General features: G+C 38.6%; 1 protein-coding gene across 3 annotated transcripts in view; it reads right to left on the bottom strand.

The window, feature by feature from the left end:
- Positions 1 to 15,944, bottom strand: part of CSMD3 (CUB and Sushi multiple domains 3) — a 1,226,382-nt gene that overhangs the window by 337,420 nt on the left and 873,018 nt on the right. For all 3 annotated transcript variants that reach the window (XM_038390468.2, XM_038390469.2, XM_038390471.2), the window contains one exon: positions 3,174 to 3,368. In XM_038390468.2, the coding sequence (XP_038246396.1) occupies positions 3,174 to 3,368 (195 nt within the window). The remainder of the gene's footprint in view (positions 1 to 3,173; positions 3,369 to 15,944) is intronic.

The raw sequence follows: 15,944 nt of genomic DNA, 5'->3' as shown, positions 1-15,944 counted from the left end.
GTGTAGGCCATGAAGAATATAATTTAGCACTTCCAGAAAGCCTTCCACCCAAAAGTGTATCACATATAAACCTCACAAAACTTCTATGAGGTATATTTAGTATATATATCCCCCATATTAAAGAAGTGGGGGGAACAAAGCAAAAAAAACGCACCCAAAAATTAGGTATATAGAAGATTAGAAATTAACCCAAGAAGTGATTAGCCATGAAGCAGCCTGTGCGTGAACGTATTTTAAATTGCTAGCAATGGGTTGAAGACATTTGGATGTCAGGAGTCAAGGCTTTCAAAGATACAAATTATAGACTTAATTGAACTGAATATGACAGTCTTTGCACTCAGATGTGATGGTGATTACATGCATTCTTCTCAGTAAGATATAAGGTTTTCCACTGTGCTGAGCACAACATACTAACTTTTAAACAACTGATATTAGCCAGGCTAAAGTTAAAATATTATGTAATGCTGAAGAAATTATTTTGTAAAGTTGACAAAAATCATTATTTATCAGCTTTCATTTTATGAATGTTTCATCTGCATCATTTAATCATACCCTTTTCTTAACAGCCATCATCAAATGCCAAATGGCTTACTGTGTTAGACTGGATAATCTTTGCATGCATTCATAATAGAATGAGACTGTGGACTTGGTTCATATCCCACACCTATTAGAGATGTTTCAAGGACATCTGAAATAAGGTTTTTAGTCAAAGGCAAGTCATACCTAATGCAGAGAACCATTTGAGCAAAATATTCAAATAAACAGAAAGAAAAAAAAATCTATAAGCCTCTGATTGCAAGGTTTAGATTACAAGGAAATAATTAGAGATCATAAAAAATGTGATCAAATGTATTGTGTATCTGTGCTGAAACAATGTTAGCTTTACGAATGCAACTTCAAATATAAAGCTGGCAGGACTGAGGAGGCCCAATTCTTCTCTGCAGCCGAGCAAAGCTTGGATGCAGTAAAGAATGGGAACCCAATCATAGCACCCTGATTCTCCTCTGCCCAGCCCTGGTGACAACTTAAAGCTTTCACTCCTTCGGTCTTCCTCTTCTCTCCCACACTCCATGTAAATAAAATAAATAAATATGCTAACTTTCTTACATAAAGTTACCAAAAGGTAGAACTCCTTAGTCATCTGTTGCTAAAATAGATCATACTGCACCACAAGCAAAGTAACAGCTATAGCATAAGACTTTAGCAGTTGGGAGGAAACCACTATGCTAGCCAAATCTGTATACTTGAACAGGCCACGGAGTTTAGGCACAACTGACCAGTATAAGGGTAAATGCCTCCCACTGGACTTATCATTTGGCATCATTCTGGTGGCCAGAATCTATGCAAGGATGTCAGGGTAATATGGGACCTAAGTACTATGTGTTCTTGAAGGACCTTAAGGTCTTCAGCCAACCTAGAGAACTAGATTTGGTTAGAATGAGCAAGGACTGACCATCACCTATTCTATTATGAGGGTGTTTTTTTAATAAAATTGCAGCTTTTCGTCCCAAGCAAAAAAGTCTCTCTCTTCATTACAAACATGCTGAGTTAACCCCCTCTGGAAATATGGAAGATTTTGAAGCTGTTACAAACCATTAACAAGAGAATAGTGGTACTAATGGTCACAATTAAAGCACCATCCATTCTACCACAGAAAAAACCTCTCTTTCTCTCTCTCTTTCTTAAACTTGGGGAAAAAATCCCAAGTGTCATTTAAAAACAAAGAGAGGGTTTGCTTGGAAGAAACTTCTGTTTGCTCTACACTTCTCCATGTTTCCCAAGATGAAACACATTTTCCCTACAGAGTTTATTACAGCCAGTATTCCACAGCATTAGCATCTCGATGCTCCAGAAGTGAAGACTGGTGTTTTAATACTGTAACATCATCATGGGTAATCCTAAAAATCGTAGGTAGTTTCACTAAATCCTTACGCTTCATATCCCTTCTTTCATCAGTTAGTAATCACTTTTTTTCTATTTTGATGTCAGTTCATCATCATCATCATCTTCTTCTCCTTTTCCCCTGCCCCCAGTGTTCTACTTGTTCATAACATCACACATATATATAAAAAGAGACAAACATAGGTAACACATATTACTACTTAGCATATATGCATTTTGGGTGGTAATAACAATTTAGCATTGTTGTCCCTACAAAAAATGCAAGACTCAAGTAATGTGTCAATAGGTCAAGTTCAGACTTAGTGTGAGGGGGTTGAAATTCCATGGATTCATACCTCCTTACATTGGTTCTGAATTTAGCATAATGTTATCAAAAAAGATTCAAAATTAGACACAATCTAACAGCATGGGGAGCTTAGATCATGGATATTTCATTTTCCTTTATGTAATATAAACTATATTATCCACAACCTCAATTTAATAGTTTAGCCTTTTTGATGTAAATAATGTAATTTAATTAAAATTTAAGTAACACCAGAAGGAGAGACAGATTTTGGGTCCAATGGCAAAGGACATGTCAAAGCTATACTGTCTTGCTTTGTGTCTGTCAATTGTTATGGAGAGTTAGCACCATACTGGTAAAATGAACCCCATATTTAAAGTCCAACCCTGCAAACACATATGCACATGATAGTCAAGGGAGTACTGCCCATAAGGTATTTTCAATTTTTTAGATTAAATTTTCCTAGAAAATTCACATAAAATATGTTAAATAATGCAATATAATATTTTGATCATAAACAAAAAGTGTAGCAATAATGCATTAAGTATCCTAATAACTAATATTTTAAATACTATTAAAATTAAGAGTATAAGTTGATGATCTAGTTAAGCAAAAATCATTATGCGTACATAATATTCTATTCTACCATACATTTGCCGAAAACTGATGAGATCAATAACACAAATGTTTACCACCCTGCATAGTATCACTGACAATCGTTGGTAGTAATTATTTGCTACTGTATTCATCTGGTAGCACTAAGTGAATCAGTAAAATCCCCATATCTCTAAACTTTTGTCAACTGATATTATATTTATTCTTTCATATAGTATTGCTTATGGTATACTGAAGAAAAGGGTATATATCCTAAAGAGTAAAATATATAAAAAGGTTTATTAAAATCACTATATAATATAAATGTATGTTTATATTTCATTTGTGTCTCTCTTGCAAGTCATGAAATAACTGCAGAAAATACAGCTCTTACCATGACAGCTGGGTAGTGCTCTGTTCCACCCAGGTCTTCCATCATCTGCCATAATACAGGTAAGTGTAGAATACCCTTGAAGAACATAACCTGCATCGCAGTAATATGTGACTGTTGATCCCAGTTTATAATCCATTCCAAGTCTTGTGCCATTCATTACATTCCCAGGATCAAAGCAGGACTCGCGTAGTTTTGCTAAAAAAAGAAAGCAAATGCAAAGGCAATTTTAAGTACATATGGAAATGTTGGATAGATTATTCCTGTGGTGCTTTTAGGTCCCCTCAAAGCTCATAGGAGCCTAAAATTTTCTCTCTTTTATATTCCTCGATTCATCCTTCATACATTCTGTATCTCATTGATCTTCCCATCAATTTAGGAGAACTTCACACAGTACTCTATAATAACCAAGAACTATCCCCAGAGGTAAAAAAGTAAGCTGATCCACTAATGGGGGGAAAGGGAGAGGCAAAGGGGCAACAGCCCCAGGGCCCGGTGATTTAAAAGGGCCCCGGACTCCCGGCCCCCACTGCTGCTACCTCAGGGATCTGGTGGCAATTTAAAGGGCCGGGGGCTCCAGGCCCTTTAAATTGCTGCTGAAACCCCGGGTGGTGCGAGCCAGGCAGAGCTGAAGGGCTGGCTGGGGGATTTTGGCTCCAGCCCCGCCCCTTGCACCAAAGGCCCCGCCCCTTCCTCTCAAGAGCTCACCCCTTCTGGGGGGAGGGGGAGGGGAGCAGGGCCACCTGCCCCTGCCAAACTCAGGATCCTGGCGCCCTGCATACCGGTAAGTCATTTAAGTTACTTTCACCCCTGACTACTACCTATATGTAGAGTTATCTCTACAGAACAACGACTCTTTTCTGTTGGTGGACTGTCCTATCAGGCAGTGATGTAGTCAAGTAGGAGGCCTGAACTAAGATCTCATGCACAGTGTCCCATGGGCAATTAGGCAAACATGGGTGGCTGTTTGTTTTTAAAATTATATTGATTGAAAACTCAGAACTGAAAAATTAGTTACTAAGTACTTTATAATCAAATAAAGTGCACACAAATGATCAGCATTTCAAATTTGTTCAAAGTGAACAGCAAATTTGTATCTACAATACCATTTTTTATTATAAAAGTTTTCCCTCTGTAAATGTTTTTTTTTTTACTCATTGGAGATCTCATTATGAAAAGATTCATGATATTGTATTTATCAAATGTACTTCTTATTTATAACTTCTCATTATATTTAAAACCATCTTAATACTTGCACATGGTCCTGTTGTTTCTCCCTTCTTTCTGTAATAAAAATAAACTGTCTAATGCCAAAAAGCCATCAAGAAGATATCACACTACAAGCAAATAGTAGCTCAACATGTTTTTCAATTCCAGCAGCAATAACCCACAGGAAGAAAGTAAATGCAAAAAAAGGAAATATTTGTAATTTAATTTCATTAAATAAATAGTATATGATATCAGAAAATGACACAAGAAGCACATCATACATAGATACTTTTGTGGTTGTATGGGGGAGATTGGTTTAAGAGCATTACCATAGCTAGCTTATCAAACAGAAGACACCTCACTAGACTATGAGAACTGCATATTTCACCCTCTCATTTAATATGAGAACTAGGAAGAGGAGAGAAATAAAATACTCATATTATATAATGTTCCAGGTACATCTGCATCAGAACAGAGAAACATGGAATGTTTTTTTCATTATTTAAACTTCATATTTGTCATTAGAGTGTTATGTCCATTGACATGGTAAAGAGAGCTGTTGAAACCCCACTCTTTTTCCAAATATTTTATCAGAACTCACACACCTTATTTGCAGTGTTGATGCTTCCCATATGAAAATCAGCAAGATAACAACTGTTAGATACAAAAACAATTGTACAGTTATATTTAAGTGTAAACATCCCCATGAAAGGAGCCTCTGAACTTAATTGGGGGTGTTCCACTCAGGAAGATCCAATGTGCTGCAATCCAACCTTGAAGACTACAACTCCCATGATACTTTGGGGAAGAGACACCCTACCTCTGAGCACTTTGAGGTACTGCTAAGCTCTCCAGGATCGCTTAGCTCATAGTGCCACAGAGCAGGGCAACCAGGTAGCCCGAGGCACCAGGATCCAAGGATAGCTCCTGACTCTATCGAGCTCAGTAAAATTTTGTGGCAAAAGCAGCTAACTAGCAGAGTGAGTTAACGGCTTAAAATTTAAGTGCACAAAACGTTAAGACAGTTTTCCAGAATTAGCAAGGAAATGTACCAATCTGGATGAGAGCCTTGTAAGACTTCCCTGCCTCGGTTTCAATGGGCTTCATTTTGTGAGGACTTAGAAAGTTAAAAACAAATAGCTGCTGAGTTGTAGAGAGTCTTGTCTGAGCTCTGTTCAAGCAGGGCACCAGCCTGCTGTGGTCCTCTATTGTGACTTGGGAGCTGAGATCCCCTGATCAGGGTATGGAAGAGATAGAGCTTTGTCCAAGCCAGGGCAAAGACTGTTGCTGGGGCAAGAACTGACTGAGTTTGGGTGAAAGCAATTTGAGTAACCACAACTCTTCTTTTGTTTGTTTATTTAGGAAACTGCTGTCAAGGAAAAGGGGGTGATGAAAGACTAAGTGGTTTCCTTGAGGCTGAAAAGTTGTCTTGTCTAACCAGGATCCAAGATTATTGACCTCTGGTTATAACAACGCCCGTCTTCAGAGTAGTTGTGGAGCTTGGATTGACCCAGAGTTAGAATCACTCTGCCCTTTGTTGACTTGGCTGGATTACTTTACGGGAACAACAGAGTGCAGTCCCCAGCTTCAGTGTCTCCAAGCACTCTCACACAAGCAGTTGTGTAGAACTTTGAAATTCAGAGGAGTGCACGCTCTGAGGTGGGGTAGCTAATGCTGGCATAAAAATGTCATTGGTTAAGTTTCATTTACTACTGTAAACTGTATTTATTAAAAAAAGAAAAGGAGTATGTGTGGCACCTTAGAGACTAACAAATTTATTTGAGCATAAGCTTTCGTGAGCTACAGCTCACTTCATCGGATGCATCCGATGAAGTGAGCTGTAGCTCACGAAAGCTTATGCTCAAATAAATTTGTTAGTCTCTAAGGTGCCACAAGTACTCCCTTTCTTTTTGTGAATACAGACTAACACGGCTGCTACTCTGAAACCTGTATTTATTATTTGATTTAAGCACCCTCTGCTGACTTGAAGGGGTTGAGACATTTTAATTAATCTCAATCTGTTATATCCTGTGTTTTTCTAAATTGTTAAGTAAAGATTAGGGATATCAAGCGATTAAAAATATTAATTGTGATTAATCGCACGATTAAAAAAAATCATGATTAATTGTGCTGTTAAACAATAATAGAATACTATTTTTGTTTTTTTTACAATGAATCATAATTTTAGAAAATAATAGTGATTAATTGCAGTTTTAATCACACTGTTAAACAATAGAATACAAATGGATGTTTTGGATAAATATTTTGGATGTTTTTCTACATTTTTCAAATATATTGATTTCAGTTACAACACAGAAATAAAGTGTAGAGTGCTCACTTTATATTTGGTTTTATTACAAATATTTGCACTGTAAAAAACAAAAATAGTAATTTTCAACTCCCCCATTACAAATACTGTAGTGCAATCTCTTTTTATCATGAAAGTTGAACTTACAAATGTAGAATTATGTACAAAAATAACTGCATTCAAAAACAAAACAGTGTTAAACTTTAGAGCCTGTAAGTCCACTCAGTCCTATTTCTTGTTCAGCCAATCACTCAGACAAACAAGTATCTCTTGCGGGAGATAATGCTGCCGACTTCTTGTTTATAATGTTACCTGAAAGTCAGAACAGACGTTCGCATGGCACTGTTGTAGCCAGCGTCTCAAGATATTTACGTGCTAGATGTGCTAAAGATTCATATGTCCCTTCATGCTTCAGCCACCATTCGAGAGGACACGTGTCCCTTCTGATGATGGGTTGCTCAATGGACTATCCCAAGGCATTGAGGACTGGGGCATGTTTATTTTCATCATTTGAGTCAGATGCCACCAGCAGATGGTTAATTCTCTTTTTTTGGTGTGTTCAGGTTCTGTAGTTTCTGCATTGGAGTGTTGCTCATTTTAAGACTTCTGAAAACATGCTCCACACCTTGTCCCTCTCAGATTTTGGAAGGCACTTCAGATACTTAAACCTTGGGTCGAGTGCTGTATCCTTAGAAATTTCACGTTGGTAACTTCTTTGCATTTTGTCAAATCTGCAGTGAAAGTGTTCTTAGAACATGTGCTGGGTCATCATCCAAGACTGTTATATCATGAAATATATGGCAGAATGTGAGTAAAACAGAGCAAGAGACATACAATTCTCCCCCAAGGAGTTCAGTCACAAATTTAATTAATGCATTATTTTTTTAATGAGCATAATCAGAATGAATGCATGTCCTCTATAATGGTGTCTGAAGCATGAAGGGGCATACAAATGTTTAGCATATCTGGGATGTAAATACCTCGCAATGTCGGCAAGAAAAGTGCCATGTGAACGCCAGTACTTACTTTCAGGTTACACTGTAAATAAGAAGCGGGCAGCATTATCTCCCGTAAATGTAAACAAACTTGTTTGTCTTAGAGATTGGCTGAGCAAGAAGCAGGACTGAGTGGACTTGTACGCGCTAAAGTTTTAAATTGTTTTGTTTTCTAAAAAGTGCAGTTTTGTAACAAACAAAATATACATTTGTAAGTTGCACTTTCATGATAAAGAGAATGCACTACAGTACTTGTATTAGATGAATTGAAAAATACTATTTATTTTATCATTTACACAGTGTAAACATTTGAAAAATTTAAAGTGAGCACTGTATACTTTGTACTTTGAAATCAATATATTTGAAAATAAATTTAAATTGGTATTCTATTGTTGAACAGTGCGATTAAAGGTGCAATTAATCACGATTAATTTTTTTTTAGTTAATTGCATGAGATAACTGCGACTAATCGGCAGCCCTAGTAAAGGTGTGTTAACCAGTACAGAGTTTATAACTGGTACTTTTGAGTTAGACCCATTGCATAGAGTAGCTCCGATTTACTTCTGGAGGCTCCCAAGGCATATCAGTACCAGCCCCAGCAAGGTAGATGCACCTCCAAGATTAATTTTCCTTATAAGTAAAATGAGTGCAGCAGAGGGGTGGATAGAGGATTCCCACACATCCACCATCACACTGGGATACTCAGGATCCCCTTTATATTTGACAGGCACCCTGACACACAGGTGAGTGTTGTCTGCTCCCAAGTAAACCCAGGCAGGAAAGACGGGATCACTTAAGCATAGGTCGTATGCATGCAAGCAGATTTATTTTTGGATGCTGCATTCCAGTGTTTGTGGCATCATAATTCTCTCCAAAGTTATGAACTGTGATGTCTCAGAAAGTACAGTGTAACATCAGTGAATGCATGGGAGTGGAGGAGAAAACTGATTATAAAGGGCAAAACGTATACAACACAAATATCTTGAAATCTGTTTCTGATGATAAATGAACGGAGAGAATGTACAATTTACTGACACTTCAGTAAAACATCACATCACACCACTTCAGGTTAAATTTAAGACATTGCCTCTCATTTTCAAAGGTCCACAGTTTACCTTCAGGACCGCCTCATCCTATTCATGTCCTCTCTGTTACAACTAGAGAAATCATGAAGTTTCTGTGTACGAGTCAGAGCTATAGCTGAGACAGGTCCACAAATCTGGAATGAACTCCTGGTACAGAATAGGATAACCACAAAAACCTTCAAAGAAATATGCAATAAAACCATAACATAAGTCAATTTATAAAGGAAGGAAGGAAGGATATCGATGCCGTATAACAAATTAGAGAGGAAGAGAAAATGAGGTGGAAAATCAGTCATATATAGAATGCAATATCAAAAGCTGCAGTTACAAAACACTCAACACTGAAGGGAGGTGTCTGGGAGAGTAATGATGAGTCACATTATATATCTTCACTGAGCAGCAATTACAGTTATGCAATTTTCTTTTCTCCAAAGATACAGCTGATATAGATCCCCATGCATGTTGACTAAACACTAAAGATGTTGCCATAAAAACAAAGCTAAGATGCATCTTCTTAATATTTCAAAATAAAACCTGAAACATGCAGCACCCTCATCTTACTCATAGAAATCTTAAATAGCTGTTGAACGAACATGGAAGGAAGATATCTGTAAATCAGATTCTAACATATGACCAAGGTAGTTGTCATAAATATAAAGGGAAGTAAATATACTTCCTCTATACAGTACTATAAAATCCCTCCTGCTCAGAGGCACAATATCCTTTTACCTGTAAAGTGTTAAGAAGCTGGCTGGCACCTGACCAAAAGGACCAATAAGGGGACAAGATGCTTTCAACTCTGGGGGGGGGATGGCTTTTGTCTGTCTGTTCTGTGTGCTTGCTGGAGAGAGATCAAACAAGCAAGCAATCCAACTCCATTAGAATTAGTAAGTACTAGCAAGGAAATGTGTTAGTTTTCTTTTGTTTTGGCTTGTGATTTTCTCTGTGCTGAGAGGAAGGTGTATTCCTGGTTTTCTTTTTGTAACTAAAGTTTTTGCCCAGAGGGAAATCCTCTGTGTTTTAAATCTGATTGCCCTGTGAGATTAGCTTCCCTTCTAATTTTACAGAGGTGCTTCTTTTCCCTTTTTTCTTTCTAATAAAGTTCTGTTTCTTTTAAGAGCCTGACTGATTTCTCTATTGTCCTGAGACTCAGGGGTTTGGGTCTGTGATCACTTTGTAACCAATTGGTTAGGATATTATTCTCAAGCCTCCCAAGGAAAGGGGGTTTAAGAGCTTGGGGGGATATTTTGTGGGAATAGGAACTCTTAAGTGGTCCTTTCCCTGAGTCTTTGTTAAATCACTTAGTGGTGGCAGCGAAACCTCCAACGGCAAAGAGTTTGTGCCTTGGGGAAGTTTTACTCTAAGCTGGTAAAAATAAGCTTAGGGGGCTTTCATGCGGGTCCCCACATCTGTATCCTAGAGTTCAGAGTGGGGAGGGAACCCTGACAGTAGTCACACAGTGAATATATAGTAACAGGATCTGCAAGAGCTTTCACAGCATATCAGAAACCCTTTCTACTTAAATTCATATATACCTTTCTGATAGTCTGTTTCTGAGCAGGTCAGACCTTGGACACAAACTCAGAGACATCAGATTTCTCAGCTTGTAACCCTCTGGAACCATGTATTCTGTATTCTGATTCACTATCAAAACATCGTAGATGATGGGCTGACCAATAATTCCTGGTCAAATATTGAGTCCCTCCCTGATCACACAGATGGCCTTGTGTCTCCATTAAGCACAGTGTGGATGATGGGACTAAACCAAAGATAGCAATTATTAGATGTGGTTTGTTAACACTGACATATCAGGTCTCACTGGATGCTTTGAGGCAGTTGAAATACAGCTTGGAGACCAATGCATACATGGATGTTGGTGGTAGAGTTTCAGTGCTGAACTGAGAACTCTTTACATTGGATAGCCAAGGCAAAGGATACTTTCAAGATCTTTTAGGACATTTTGCATCCAATATATGGGAAGCAATATCAGAAGCAAGGAGAATTTTCAGGCACTTTGTTCAGCTTACTATGACATCCATGAGCAAATTTCAAAGACAAAGCAGTCACAGTGTGCTCCACAGATCAGGATATTAGAGTCATGCCTCTCCCTTATGAGCATACTGCAACTGTACTCTGAGCACTTCTCAAAGCCACCAGAATGCTTCTCCATTCTGAAGGACAAAGGAGGGAATGTGGGAGAACAAAAACACAAACAAATACAAGAAACTGCTCGTGCAAGAGTTGTGAGGGAGAACCAAATCTCCCTGATGCCAATGGAGTCATGACACTCAAATTCCTTGTGCAGCACTAATACATATGGCACTTACCATGGATGAAGGGCAGTTCACAAACCAAATGTGGTCACAAAGGAACTGGTACTAAAGCACTCAGGTTTTGAAGTCTTTTCTTCACTGTAGCGTTAGCTTGAGTGTTGCCCCAATCCATATTCCCATCCTCACACAAAAATGCCCATCATAAATAAGTATTGCTTTAAAGGCAAGATAGTTGGCCCCCTGAGGACATGAGGGATGAAGCTCAAATGCTACTACACTTGATCTAGTAATCTAGAGGAGATGCATGTACAGGCAGCAGTTCAAATTAAACACAACTCACCAGCTGTTAATTCAATCTCTCTGTGCTGTTCATCAAATCACTCTGTGTAGTTTAAGCATTGTTTCACAGCATGGCTGCTTTCACTCAAGCTCCCTGAGCAGCCACATTTGAGTTACTCTGCTCGAGTAATTCCACTCGAGCTAGTCTAGTTTGAGTGGAGTGACTTAAGTGGAGTAATTCAAGTGAACTGTTGCAGTGAAGACAAGCCCTAATGCAGAGCTGGCCTTGATTAATAACCCCCACCCCTAAAGCCAGTGCTCTGTACTTTGAGCTATACAAGTTCCCCACCTGGCCTCACACTTGAAGCACAAACCCAAGAGTGACAAGCATAATTGCCTCTATGGAGAATGAACATTTGATTGCAATAATAATAATAATAATTAATAATGTATCAAGAGTTTATCCAACAGTTCTTTGTTACTGCCATTTTCAATGTATTAATTATTTTGGCTATTTCAAGTGTGATGTGATGTTATTTTTGCTATTTTAAGTATCATGTTTCTGTTATGTTAATATGGTATCCCAAGAGTGCCTTTGTTGTACTTACTACAGAATGACTCATGCCAAAGAGGTACCCATTGATATTTGTAAGGGAAAAGGGGGGGGGGGGACCAAGGAAGATGAAAAAGGCATTTTGATAATTCCAGATTCTACTGTGTCACTACCATATTTTCAGTGTTTCTTTTATGCTCCAGTAATTCATTCTTTGCTATTGGATATTTTGCTTTGGGTATTGGATGTTTATGTATAGCACTTAAGTGAATTGTAACACATCACTGAAGAATCAAGCAATGGATTGAATGCAAGGGCTAGAAACCATTAATACAAATGAATATGAAACATTACAATGGTTCCTTTGTATTAATGTGGACATTATAGAAGTGATTCTGGCACCATCACAATATGCTGAGCAGTACCTATTTCAGAGGATAATGGGACATCTCACAGTGTAAGACACTTCTCTGTCTGAGGGTGTCAGAAGTGTGTAATGGTAATAAGAAAATAATCATAATCTTTGTTGTTGTTTTTTTCTGGGGAAATAAAATCTCTTCTTGATCATATCCCAATTTTCAAATGCTAATTTGAAATGTATTCGTAGGCAAGTGCTGTCATTTTGATCCCAACACCGGATTCAGGGGGAGTTTCCCCCATGTCAGTGGAGGGAGAAGCAAAAGTAGGCCCATTGTTTCCCAAACAACCTGATGGATAAATACTACTGTTATGTAGAGTTGCAGATACAGATTTCAAATCACTTTATATAGGTGGACAATAGATTCATAGATTGATAGATTCATAGATACTAAGGTCAGAAGGGACCATTCTGATCATCTAGTCTGACCTCCTGCACAGCGCAGGCCACAGAATCTCACCCACCCACTCCTATGAAAAACCTCACCCATGTCTGAGCTATTGAAGTCCTTAAATCATGGTTCAAAGACTTCAAGGAGCAGAGAAGCCTCCCTCAAGTCAACCATGCCCCATGCTACAGAGGAAGGCGAAAAACCTCCAGGGCCTCTCCAATCTGCCCTGGAGGAAAATTCCTTTCCGACCCCAAATATGGCAATCAGCTAAACCCTGAGCATATGGGCAAGATTCACCAGCCAGATACCCAGGAAAGAATTTTCTATAGTAACTCAGATCCCATCCATCTAATATCCCATCTCAGGGGATTTGGCCTATTTACCCTGAATAATTAAAGATCAATTACTTACCAAAATCCCATTATCCCATCAGACCATCTCCTCCATAAACTTATCGAGTAGAATCTTAAAGCCAGATAGATCTTTTGCCCCCACTGCTTCCCTTGGAAGGCTATTCCAAAACTTCACTCCTCAGATGGTTAAAAACCTTCGTCTGATTTCAAGTCTAAACTTCCTGGTGGCCAGTTGATACCCATTTGTTCTTGTGTCCACATTGGTGCTGAGCTGAAATAATTCCTCTCCCTCTCCTGTATTTATCCCTCTGATATATTTATAGAGAGCAATCATATCTCCCCTCAACCTTCTTTTAGTTAGGCTAAACAAGCCAAGCTCCTTAAGTCTCCTTTCATAAGACAAGTTTTCCATTCCTCGGATCATCCTAGTAGCCCTTCTCTGTACCTGCTCCAGTTTGAATTCATCCTTTTTAAACATGGGAGACCAGAACTGCACACAGTATTCTAGGTGAGGTCTCACCAGTGCCTTGTATAACGGTACTAAAACCTCCTTATCCCTACTGGAAATGCCTCTCCTGATGCATCCCAAAACCGCATTAGCTTTTTTCACAGCCATATTACATTGGCAGCTCATAGTCATCCTATGATCAACCAATACTCTAAGGTCCTTCTCCTCTTCCGTTACTTCTAATTGATGCGTCCCCAACTTATAGCTAAAATTCTTGTTATTAATCCCTAAATGCATAACCTTACACTTCTCTCTATTAAATTTCATCCTATTACTATTACTCCAGTTTACAAGGTAATCCAGATCCTCCTGTATAATATCCCGATCCTTCTCCGAATTGGCAATACCTCCCAGCTTTGTATCATCTGCAAACTTTATTAGCACACTCCCACTTTTTGTGCCAAGGTCAGTAATAAAAAGATTAAATAAGATTGGTCCCAAAACTGATCCCTGAGGAACTCCACTGGTAACCTCCCTCCAACCTGACAGTTCGCCTTTCAGTAGGACCCGTTGCAGTCTCCCCTTTAACCAATTCCTTATCCACCTTTTGATGTTCATATTGATCCCCATCTTCTCCAATTTAACTAATAATTCCCCATGTGGCACGGTATCAAACGCCTTACTGAAATCTAGGTAAATTAGATCCACTGCATTTCCTTTATCTAAAAAATCTGTTACTTTTTCAAAAAAGGAGATTAGGTTGGTTTGGCACGATCTACCTTTTGTAAAACCATGTTGTATTTTGTCCCATTTACCATTGACTTCAATGTCCTTAACTAATTTCTCCTTCAAAATTTTTTCCAGGACCTTGCATACTACAGATGTCAAACTAACTGGCCTGTAGTTACCCGGATCACTTTTTTTTCCTTTCTTAAAAATAGGAACTATATTAGCAATTCTCCAATCATTCGGTACTATTCCTGAGTTTACAGATTCATTAAAAATTCTTGCTAATGGGCTTGCAATTTCAGGTGCCAATTCCTTTAATATTCTTGGATGAAGATTATCTGGGCCCCCCGATTTAGTCCCATTAAGCTGTTTCAGTTTCGCTTCTACCTCTGATATGGTAATATCTACCTCTATATCCTCCTTCCCATTTGTCATGCTACCATTATCCCCAAGATCCTCTTTAGCCTTATTAAAGACTGAGGCAAAGTATTTGTTTAGATATTGGGCCATGCCTAGATTATCTTTAACCTCCACTCCATCCTCAGTGTTAAGCGGCCCCACTTCTTCCTTCTTAGTTTTCTTCTTATTTATATGGCTATAGAACCTTTTACTATTGGTTTTAATTCCCTTTGCAAGGTCCAACTCTACTCGACTTTTAGCCTGTCTCACTTGATCCCTACATGTTCTGACCTCAATTAGGTAGCTTTCCTTGCTGATCCCTCCCATCTTCCACTCCCTGTATGCTTTCTGCTTCTTCTTAATCACCTCTCTAAGATGTTTGCTCATCCAGCTTGGTCTACAACTCCTTCCTATGAATTTTTTCCCCTTTCTTGGGATACAGGCTTCCGATAGCTTCTGCAGTTTTGATTTAAAGTAATCCCAGGCCTCCTCTACCTTTAGATCCATAAGTTCTTCAGTCCAATCCACTTTCCTAACTAATTTCCTTAATTTTTGAAAGTCAGCCCATTTGAAATCAAAAACCCTAGTTGCAGATTTATTTTTGTTAATCCTTCCATTTAGTTTGAACTGAATTAGCTCATGATCACTTGAGCCAAGATTGTCCCCTACAACCATTTCTTCTATGAGGTCCTCGCTACTCACCAAAATTAAATCTAAAATGGCATCCCCTCTAGTCGGTTCAGCAACTACTTGATGAAGGAATCCATCAGCTATCGCATCTAGGAAAATCTGAGCCCTATTATTATTACTAGCACTGGTCCTCCAGTCTATATCTGGGAAGTTAAAGTCTCCCATGATCACGCAGTTTCCATTAGTATTTACTTGATTAAAGACATTAAAAAGGGCTCTATCCATATCCAAATTAGATCCCGGAGGTCTATAGCACACCCCAAGCACTATCGTAGGAGAGGCTTTACTAGTTTTCTTCCCCAATGTAATTTTTGCCCAGACAGACTCTGTCTTATCCATTGCATCGCTTCTTATTTCTTTACATTCTACCTCATCATTGATATACAATGCTACTCCACCCCCTTTACCTTTGTTTCTGTCTTTCCTAAAGAGCACATACCCTTCAATACCTGTAGTCCAGTCATGACTACTATTCCACCATGTTTCTGTTATCCCTATGATATCTGGTTTCACTTCCTGCACCAGTAGCTCTAGTTCCTCCATTTTGTTACCTAGACTCCTCGCATTGGTGTACAAACATCTTAATTTTTGCTGTTTGGCCTCGCTCACATTTTGTACCCTATTAGGCACAGTCATTCTACATC

Source organism: Dermochelys coriacea, chromosome 2 (assembly GCF_009764565.3).
Source record: "Dermochelys coriacea isolate rDerCor1 chromosome 2, rDerCor1.pri.v4, whole genome shotgun sequence".
Lineage (NCBI taxonomy): Eukaryota > Metazoa > Chordata > Testudines > Dermochelyidae > Dermochelys > Dermochelys coriacea.
Note: the sequence above shows the minus strand (reverse complement) of the source record. Positions and strands in the feature narration are given on the sequence as shown.